The following is a 10,852-nucleotide window of genomic DNA, read 5'->3' on the forward strand; positions in this document are numbered from 1 at the left end:
GCGTGTCATCCATGAACCGACGAACAAAGCAAATGTACGATTCGAACCTCGGGAACCATAATACGAATTTGTGTTATCAACCTCAAATTTACTTTAGAAAAGTCTTTGCCCTTAACTAAATTCTCTTACGACAAGGGTTATCATTCAAGTCTTAACGTCACACCTTTTGAAATCTTATGTGACCGGAAACATCATTCTCCTTTTGTAGAACCAAGTAAATGATAATCGAAACACCGGACCTGCACTCATTCATGAAATAACCGTTAAAATCGTTCAAATCTAAGAAAGGCTCGAGACGACTCGTAATCGCCACTATGCCGATGTTAGACGTAAACCTCCCATATTCCATTTGGGTAACCGCGTAACGTTAAAAGTCGCACCTTGAAAAGATGCAATCCGTTTCAGAAAACGTAGAAAGCTAAATCCGCGATATTTTGATCCTTTAAAAATCTTGGGGCGTTTTGGACCCGTTGCTAGCCGTTTAGACTTTTCCGACTCATTTGAGCTACGTTCATCCTACTTTCCATGTGTCGAACTTGAAAAAGTATCTTACCAAACAAGAACTTGTTATTCCTTTTGATGAGCTTACTATCGATGACAAACTCCACTTCATGAGAAAAACCGATTGAAATTTTGAATCGTGAAATCAAACTTTAAAACAACGTAAACTCCCGACCGTCAAAGTTCATTGGAATGTCTAAGAAAGTACCTTCACTCATTCGTGGAATCGGAAACGCTAGGTTTCGGAGAAGAAACAACAACTACTACTTCCAACTAAATTTCGAGACGAAATTTCTTTTAAGGTGTAGGTAATGTAACATCCCGCGTTTTTCCATTAAATTTATTTTAACACCGTCTTTTTTTTTTTGATAATATCTTCCATTATCTAAATTAAAACTTTCGTTAACTAATGTTCTTAATATTTCCGTTATTGGATTATAACACATTCCGTTTACTCTCGCGTGTTTAAAATATCCGTTCGGTTAAATCCCGCACCCGCTTTTAAACTCAAGGGACTATTGGCGTCAAGTGGGCAAACTAGTTGACTAGGTCAACTAGTCAACCCACCACTACCACCACTCATTCACTTCCTCTTCCATTTCTCTCTTTTCTCTCTAGTTACCAAGAAACCATTTTAAACATCTTCAAAGATTCATCATCTAAATCAATTCAAGCAAACAAATATCAAAACAAATTACATATTCGTGATCCTCTCTTCATCCTCTTCGAATTGGTACCAATTTCACTACTTGGGGTAAGGTTTCTAAAAACTCTAGATTTCTCTAAATTCATTTTATATACTTGAAATGGTGTTAGTTAGTGTCTATGGCTCAAGTCTAATATGAATATATGTTTGGTTTGCTCGATTTGTTATTTTTGGAGTAACTAGCATGAACTTGAAATGAGTGTGCTTAATCTTTGATTTTGGATGAGTTAATATTGTTTAAATGTTAAAGTTCATGTATTAAAAGTGTTACTAGCATCATTAGCTTCAAATTGATGTGTAGGTTGATTTAGAAAAGCTTCCTTTACAAAATTGTTGAATTCATGATTTTGGTTAGGGTTTGATGAACTTAAAAACGAGATTTTGATGCATTGAATGCTTGTTAATGTTGTTAGTAAGTATTTAATTGTATTGTATGTTTCATTACCTTCAAAATAATGTATCGTATGTGTAAATTGGATTCCCGAGTTAAGAAATGCGTTTTATGAACTTGAAACTTTAATTTTAAATGTTTAATGATCATTTGATGAGGTTTTCATTGTTGTTAATGATGAATTTGATTCATTAAATGTGTTTAGTTGTGTTCCTCTTTAAATTACCTTTCCAACGATATAAGATACGTGTTTTGAATGTTAACGAGTTAAAAGTTATGATCGTTTGAAGTTGAAATCGCCTAAGTGCTAAACTGCCCAGAAATGGCTGATACGGGTGCAGATGCGGTGCAGATGCGGTGCATCTGCGGTGGTCAATTTTTGTTCAATTCTAAGCATGCTACGCACCCCCGATCAACATGAAACTTGGACAACATGCTCATTTATGATTTCTAAGCTTAGGAAAATAGTTCGGGACCCGACCCGACCCCGTTGACTTTTTCATTGACTTTGACCAAGTTTGACTTTTAGTCAAACTTAACAAAACACTTATGCAATCGTTTTAACATGCTTTCATACTTGATTCTTGCATGAAACTTGATAACGTGACTCACATGCTACATATTCGAGTCGTAACGAGCCATAGGACTAATTGAACACATTTCGCCCGACCTTGTGTCGTAACCAGTTAATTGATACAACTTACTTATTTAGGTCAAGGCTAAGCAACTTTCATGCACACGTTTACTTTGTGAAGTACATTTATACTCGTGCACTCGAGGTGAGATCATAGTCCCATCTTTCAACAACTTTTATACTTTTAAACTATGAGATGAGAAACATATACGTATCATACTTTTATACTTTGAACACAAGTACGGAAACGAACATTCCACGTGCGAGTTTGAACAAAAAGCCTCAATTCAATTATCATTAGTTACACTTGCAGGGTGTAAACGTCAACTTATATTATGTGATCACATGGGCTTGACGAGCCTCATTCGGACGGTTCGCTACCGTTAGCGGATGAAATATATTTTCGGGTCTAGTGTATGTTCTAACACTACGCAAAGGGTGCAAAACAGTTAAGTCTTGATAATTGGGTGCTCGCGATACAAACAACAACTTTTGGAATGCAAACGATTTAGATAATCAACGTTATGGAAATACAAAATCTTGTGGTTCAAATACAATGTTTACAAACACCTATGATTTCACCAACGTTTTTCGTTGACAGTTTTCTATATGTTTCTCAGGTTCATACATGGCTATTTGATACATGCTTCCGCGTACACTTATACTTGCTTGGAGTCAAGCATACATGCATGCACTTTGATTACTTGCTTGAAGTCAAGCATACGTACATACATACGCTAGTGATAGCACCTTTGGTTTCAAACATTTTGTTTACATACTTACGCTATTTATAGCAACTGTGATTTTAAACTACTTATGTCGTAAGTTATTTCATTTATACTTTATACCTTTGTAAACTTAAACTTGTTGTCGAGCAGTTTTGTAAACTAAACTTTGCAAGTCTTATACGTTTCAAATGAATGCGACATAATTTCGGTCAAACGAGTCTCAAATAGGGACTGCGACCACGTAACGGGACCTAAGTTAGCGGCGCCGTCAATGACGATTTTGTCGGGTCGCTACACTTTCCATGTATCGAATTTGAAGAAGTGTTTTGCCGAACCCGAACTCGTCATCCCTCTCGAGGTGCTTACTATTGATGACAAACTTCATTTTGTGGAGGAACCGATTGAAATTGTGGACACCTCCGTCAAGATGCTAAAACAAAGCCGAATTTCGATTGTCAAAGTCTGTTAGAACGCCAAAAGAGGACCCGAGTTTACTTGGGAAAGACAAGATCAAATGCAAAGGAAATACCCTCATCTATTCGCGGATTTAGAAACGCAAGATCTCGAGGAAGAAACAACGACTACTACGCCTACTTAAATTTCGAGACAGAATTTCTTTTAAGGAGTAGGTAATGTAACATCCCGCATTTTTCCGTTTACCTTCCGTTATACTATTTTAAAATCCGTTATATAATTATAACATCTTCCGTTAATACGCGTTTTAAAATATTCCGTTTAGGTAATTCACGCACCCGCTTCAAACTTGAGGGACTAAACTTGCCAAGAGGCCATAGTCTTGACTAGGTCAACTAGTCAACCATGACCTCTCATCCATTCATTTCACCTCATTTTTTCTCTAATACTTCAACTTTTCTCTCAAACTCCAATTCAAAGAATCATCATCTATTTCCAATCTAGCAAGTGTTTCACAAAACAAATTACATATTTGGAATCCTTGCATCTTCCTCTTCAATTCCATATCGATTTCATCAAGTTTGGGTAACTTTCTAAAATCACTAGATTCTTTGTTCTTGATGTTTATAACTTATAAAGGTGTTAATTAGTGTCTATGGCTCAAGTCTAACATGAATATATGATTTATATGCTTGTTCTTGTCATTTTGATGTAACTAGCTTAAACTTGAAATGGGTGTGTTTGATCTTGAGATGTGGATGCTTAAGTGTTGTTAGATGTTAAAATTGCATGTATTAAATGTGTTACTAGCATCACTAGATTCAATTTGATGTGTAGGTTGATTAAGAAAACTTCACTAACATGATTATTGATTTTGTGATTTTGAGTTAGGGTTTGATACGAGTAGAGTGAACTTTTGATGCATTAAATGCTTTGCAATATTGTTTGTAAGTGTTTAGTTGTATTGTATGAGTAAATACCTACAAAATGGCGTATCATATGTGTGCATTAATTTCCCGAATCATCTAAGTGCATTTATGAACTTGAAAACGTTTATGGTGAGCATTTAATGAGCTTTCAATTTGGTTTTGGTTATTGTAAGTGATAATTTTGGTTGAGGAAATGTGTTTAGTTGTATTCCTCATTAAATTACCTTTCCAACGATGTATGGTATGCGTTTTAAGTGTTTACGGATCATTTGTTATGATAAAAAGAAGTTTGGTTCGAGACTTGTCAAGTTTTTTTTAAGCAGTTTCACTGAATCAGATAGGGATGCGGCGCATCTACCTTGGATGCGGCGCATCTACCTTGGATGCGGCGCATCTGCTACTGATGTGGCGCATCACTTGCTGATGCGACGCATCTGAAGGCTGCTGTCCAAAATTTTTTATTTTTTTTTCGTTTAATTCCCGCTATGATATACATGTCCGATTAACATGAAACTTGGCCAACATACTTATATATGCTTATCTTTCATAGAAAAATTGTCGGATACCCGACCAGACCCCGTTGACTTTGACTTTGACCAAGTTTGACTTTTAGTCAAACTTAACCAAATGTTTAAGAAATCGTTCTAACATGCTTTTATACTTATACCTTACATGAAACTTGACAATTTGACTCATATGATATATAATCGAGTCGTAATGAGCCATAGGACTAATTGAACATCTTTGACCAACCGTGTTTACCGTTATTGATACAACCTACTTGTTTAGGTCAAGACTAGCAATTGTCCTTGCACACGTTTACTTGTGAAGTACTTTATTACTCGTGCACTCAAGGTGAGATCATAGTCACACTTTACTCTTTTAAACTTACATTGGGATGAGAAAACATAAACGTTTTATTTTACAAAGTGAACACAAGTATGAAAACAAACATTCTACATACGAGTTAGAACAAAAATCCTCAATTCAATTATCATTAGTTACACTTGCCGGGTGTAAGCGAGAACTTATGTTGTATGGCCATATGGGTTTGACAAACCCTCATTCGGACGGTTCGCTACCGTTACTTCGGATGAAATATATTTTCGAGAAACAGTGTATGTTCTAACACTATTGTGATGAGGTTCTATGGAAGGAAAGTTAAGCCTTGATAATTGGGTGCTCATGATAACAATTTTTGGAATGGTTAACTATTATTGAAATGTTATAAATCTTGTGGTTCATTTGTACTTACTTACTTAAACCTATGATTTCACCAACGTTTTCGTTGACAGATTTCTATGTTTTTCTCAGGTCCTTGAACGTTTTGTGATACATGCTTCCGCTCATTATTTTGATACTTGCATTGGATGTCGAGTATATATGCATACATGGAGCGTCTTTTGGCTACTTTTAAATTGTGTCGCATAGGTTTCATTTGTACTTATAACGTAACTTGTGGTTGAACTATTCTTGTAAACTTTGAAACAATCTTTACATTTGAAATGAATGCGACATACTTTTGGTCAAACGTTGTTTTAAAGACTTATGACCACGTAACGGGACCTAAGTAGACGGCGCCGTCAATGACGATTTTGTCGAGTCGCTACATTGATGAACTATAAAACTTAACGAATGTAAAATTATATAGATCTGACCAGAATTTTGATAAGAAAACCGATCTGAATGAAACATGGCGTATTCGTTAGCGTGGTCCCACGGATGGCGCCATTTGATCGAACCTAAATATGCAAGTAATAGATTCGAGTGCTTGATTTTAGGAAAAAGGATTGATCCATTGTTTAATCTCCAATAATTGTGCAAACCCGATTGAAATCTAGATTTCAAGGGCGTTAAACAATGAATGGACTAATCTACTCAATTTTTTTTTTTTGAACGGCACTAATCTACTCAATTAGATTGAGTAATTAGTATCTAGGAATGTAGAGAGATAAAATGGATCTCTTCTTCGATGAAGATGATGATGAAGAGAGAGAAAGTAGATCTCTCCATGCTTCATGTAAAGTGTGTGTGAATGAAAGGATCCAGAGCCCTTTTGATGGATAGTGGATGGTCTTTATTTATAGGCCAATGTGGTAGTACAAAGTGTAGTACATGTGTACATTTGTAGCGCACATGTAACCTTGTCTGCTGGATCTTTGACGGTTCCAACCTACTCATTACGTGCCTACTTATTTCGTGTCGGATCACTTCGTGTCAGCACGGCTTGTTTCGTGTCGGATCACTTCGTGTCGGCACGACTTGTTTCGTGTCGGATTACTTCGTGTCGGCACGACTTGTTTCATGTCGGATCACTTCGTGTCGGCACGACTTGTTTCGTGTCGGATCACTTCGTCCCAGCCATTTGGTCCCGTTCGGATTTTGGTCCCTGCCAGGTTTGCTCAAGTATCGCTTAAAATATATAATTCTTATCAGAATAAGAGTTATTTGATACGAATCCAATATGCGTATCATCAGGCGGGGCTCGAAAACAAATAATAAACCTAACGACGTAACTGGAATAAAAGCTAACCAAACTCGAGCAGCTAACTAAAAATCCTTTTTAGTTACTCCGTATAAAAGTTCTTTACTTTTTTGTTCAAGTACAACAAAGGCAAAGGGTTGTTCATAAAAATTGATCTAATCGTATTGCTTACACGGTTGCTTGTAGCCTTGGATCCCTAAAGTGTCGTTCGTCACGATTATCCAAATTCCCCCAAATCAACACATCTCCCCAAACCCTAGCATCCCCAAATATTAACAAAATCAATTACTGTAATTCACTGTTATTTAAATTTCAGAAAATTCACAAATCATGGGGCATATATCAATAGAATCTGCGAAAACAGTGTTAGAGGTAGCGGAAGTCGCATTTAAAGCCGTTGATTTATCTCATCACCATCAATATAAAAACGGATATGAACCTAAATCAGGCGATAAAAAGCAAGAATTGGATAGTAAAGATAAGGAATTAGAGGGTTTAAGATTAGAGAATCAACGTCTTAGAGATTTACTCGAACCGAATCTTAAAACTTCTTCAGAATATATCCGAATCACCTTGCTTATTAGAGGATTGTCCTCCTGATGTATGTGCTATAATAATAATAATAATAATAATAATAATAATAATAATAATAATAATAATAATAATAATAATAATAATAAGTTATTATTATATACTTACATACATGCTGTTTATATATACATATGTAGATACAGATGATTTGTTGATGTGTTTGGATTGGAATAAATAAGGCTGTTAGGTTTATTAGGAGAATTGTGAATCTAAATTCTTAACTGCTATTGCTCAATTTATGTCAAATTTTTCAAAAAGGTAGTATGAGTAGAGGGTGCGCATAATGCACAATTCACTCCCGGTACCAGGTCTCGCGATCGTGGGCTTGATTGCCCGAGGTTTTACCTTTTCGGGGACTTGATTACCCGAGGTTTTACCTTCTATGGGGAGTCAATGTGCTCGTTTACATGAGAGTTTCCTCGCTTACCAAAAAAAAAAAACCGCTATTGCTCCATAGAAACTACATCAAAATATTAGATGAGCCCTACACATTGGATAATCGAATACTAGCTTCTTTAAAGTCTGAGAGTCTATTATATACTCTCTCCGTCCCAAATCTATTGTCCATAGACAAAAAACACACAGTTTTTCGTGAATGTTTTTTCCTTAACATATAGTCACATTAATTTTCTACACATGGTTATTTTGCATACACTAATGAGTAATCTCACTGCAGCTGCATACTCGTATAATGGATACAGTAGAATCTCCAAATTTTCTGAGTCATTTGAAGACTCTACGTGACGAATCAGTTAATGAAATACCTGGTACCATTTTTTCATGATGCCTCAGTTTATTTGTTTCTTTTAGGTCATAAGAGTTTAATGTTGTTTAATTCATTTTGGCTGCAGAAATTAATTACATTGTGTTGATTTGATTTTCCCTTGTTAGGATTGGATCTTCGTGTAGATGAAATTATGATTAATGTGGGGTGTGAAGAACCAAGTTTATGGATTTGGGTGTCTGATGAAATGGTGCATGGTAATGCGGAAGAGAAAAGTGGGATTGATAACGAGAATTATGTAGTTATTACCCAGGAACAGGTTGTGGATGGTATTGCCAACTTTATGGCTAGATGTGTTCTGTTAAACCCAAAAGCTAAGGTACAATCACTTAACTGTTTGTTCATGTTTCTGAATTTACTTACTAATAAGTTGCTTAGACCATTTGCAGTGGTGGCTAGTTGTGGGTGCTACCTTAGCACTGGCGTACTGCAAATTGTTATCCCACTACTATGTAGTGATTTCTACGACTCTGTGTCGTGGCCTGCTAATTAATTTAATCTATATAGCTAAAAGTCTAAAACAACTACATTTAGTAAATTAAAACAAAATATAAGTTAAGAATTATGGGAACAATATATAAAATTTACGTATATCTTCAAGTATGTGAACTTAAATTTGAAATGATTTAAGAAAATTTATTTGGTTTCACTGTTCAAATAATTTGGTTTAACTTAACATCAGAAAATATGTAAAACAAAGCCCAAAAGACTGTCCCAATGTAGCCTACCTACAAACCCTAAAATTCGTTTCAGTTAAATTCATGGTTGGTTTTGTTTTCACGTCCATTTTTAAACGTGAAATTTTTTAACTTTCATCAGTGGTGAATATTTGATCAAATGGTTATTGGTAAATCATTTATCAAACAATGGAAAATGGAGTACAAAAAAAACAAAGCTCGTGGGGGCCATGATTTTGCTCGTTTTGCACGTGGTACCCACCACGACGAATGGTGACGACGAGCCGCACACCGGCCGTCGTCACTTGTCCACTAGAACCACAACGACCTCATTGCAACTTGTCTTTAGTCATCAACTTCACAATGTTTAACGCCATTCTTCTTTTAAATGCAGAATTTGACACCTGAGGAGATGCAGAGGAGTAAGTTTGCTGTTTTCGTTTAATCCTTGAAATGATGTCTACTCGTGACTTTCACTACTTTTCTTTGTATCTTCTCGAGATTGAATTTTTGATAATACCCATGTGTATATATATATATATATATATATATATATATATATATATATATATATATATATATAGGGGCAGGATCAATGGGGAAGTAACCAATCGGGGGAAGCAGGGGGAAGCAAAAAATTTTTTTTTTTTTCGTTTTTTTAAAATTTTTTTTTTTTCCGGCATCAAGATCACACGAAAATATGAACATTTAGAAGAGACACTTCGTGATGAATGTTATTATTTAGGCGGGAAAACGATCGACATAAATAACATTCAAGATAATATTGTTCGTGAAGAATATGAACGTTTTTTTTCTTCATGTTTTGTGAAGTAAAATTTAGCCCGATTTAGAGTTTAGGGTTTAGGGTTTAGGGTTTGGTGTTTTGGGTTTATTCCATAAACATAAACCCAAAACACCAAACCCTAAACCCTAAACCCTAAACTCTAAACCGTTCGTGTTAAAAACTCGATCTAAATCCTAAATCTAAACCCTAAATCTAAACCCTAAACCCTAAATTTCTAAACCCTAATATCTAAACCCTAATATCTAAACCCTAATATCTAAACCCCAATAGCTAAAACCTAAAAATACGCTCGAAAAACACGATAATTGTTATATATTACTTCTTCGAGCATTTTCCCGCCAAAATAAAAACATTTATCACAAAGTGTCTCTACTAAATGTTCATATTTTCATTTCATCTATAATGTTCGTGAACAAAGTTTTTTCAAAAAACGAAAAAAAAAAAAAAGTTTTTGCTTCCCCCCGCTTCCCCCCGAATGGTTACTTCCCTCTTGATCCTACCCCTATATATATATATATATATATATATATATATGTTACTCTAAGATTGAATTTTTGAGAATTTATAATGAAAATGATATTTATAATGGTAGATAATAAGATCAGATCACGTGGAGTTTGAATTTGAAGAAGATGAGAACCTATAGATTGCTGTTCTGACTAACAGTCTAATCGTAGGATGTACATTATATCTTTTCTACTTCTCCATATTCAGTTTGTTTATATATGACTTAAGTTCCAAACAATTTATGGTATAAGAAATAGCACGTCAATGAAGATGAACACGAATATCCACGGATTAAAACATTTCTTCTTGTTCTTGATCTTCAACTTCATGCTCAGTTTAACTTATGCACTTGCTGGGGCTTCTTATATTTTGAAAACTTGACATGATTAACAAATTTGTGTTGTCAAATGTTCGTCTGTGCTTTAAATTATGATCTACATGTTCTAATACTTTGAATCCGCAGAGCTGACTAAGGCGTTGGGTGGCATGAGCAAGTTTGAGAAGTTGCTAGAAATATGGCATGCTGGCCAACTTTTCTATTTGATGGCAACCTGGGGTCTTGCTATAGCAGGGTGAGTGCTTACTCTTTTTTACACTTTCCTTTCTGTTAGATTTGAAATTCAAATAAATAACATGGTGACTTGACAACATTCTATATATACACTCATAAAAATACCCAAGTCAATAAATGCATTACAAG

At 35.2% G+C, this 10,852-nt stretch overlaps 1 protein-coding gene across 1 annotated transcript; it reads left to right on the plus strand.

Annotated features, from left to right (window-relative positions):
- Positions 1 to 6,978: 6,978 nt before the first annotated feature.
- Positions 6,979 to 9,363, plus strand: LOC139865002 (uncharacterized). Its single transcript, XM_071853554.1, has 4 exons — positions 6,979 to 7,389; positions 8,056 to 8,146; positions 8,271 to 8,482; positions 9,235 to 9,363. Exons 2-4 carry the CDS (start codon positions 8,071 to 8,073, stop codon positions 9,283 to 9,285), a joined length of 339 nt encoding a protein of 112 aa, XP_071709655.1. The 5' UTR covers positions 6,979 to 7,389; positions 8,056 to 8,070; the 3' UTR covers positions 9,286 to 9,363.
- The last annotated feature ends 1,489 nt before the right edge of the window (positions 9,364 to 10,852 follow it).

The sequence above is a fragment of the Rutidosis leptorrhynchoides genome, chromosome 8, assembly GCF_046630445.1.
Source record: "Rutidosis leptorrhynchoides isolate AG116_Rl617_1_P2 chromosome 8, CSIRO_AGI_Rlap_v1, whole genome shotgun sequence".
NCBI classification, from domain to species: domain Eukaryota; kingdom Viridiplantae; phylum Streptophyta; class Magnoliopsida; order Asterales; family Asteraceae; genus Rutidosis; species Rutidosis leptorrhynchoides.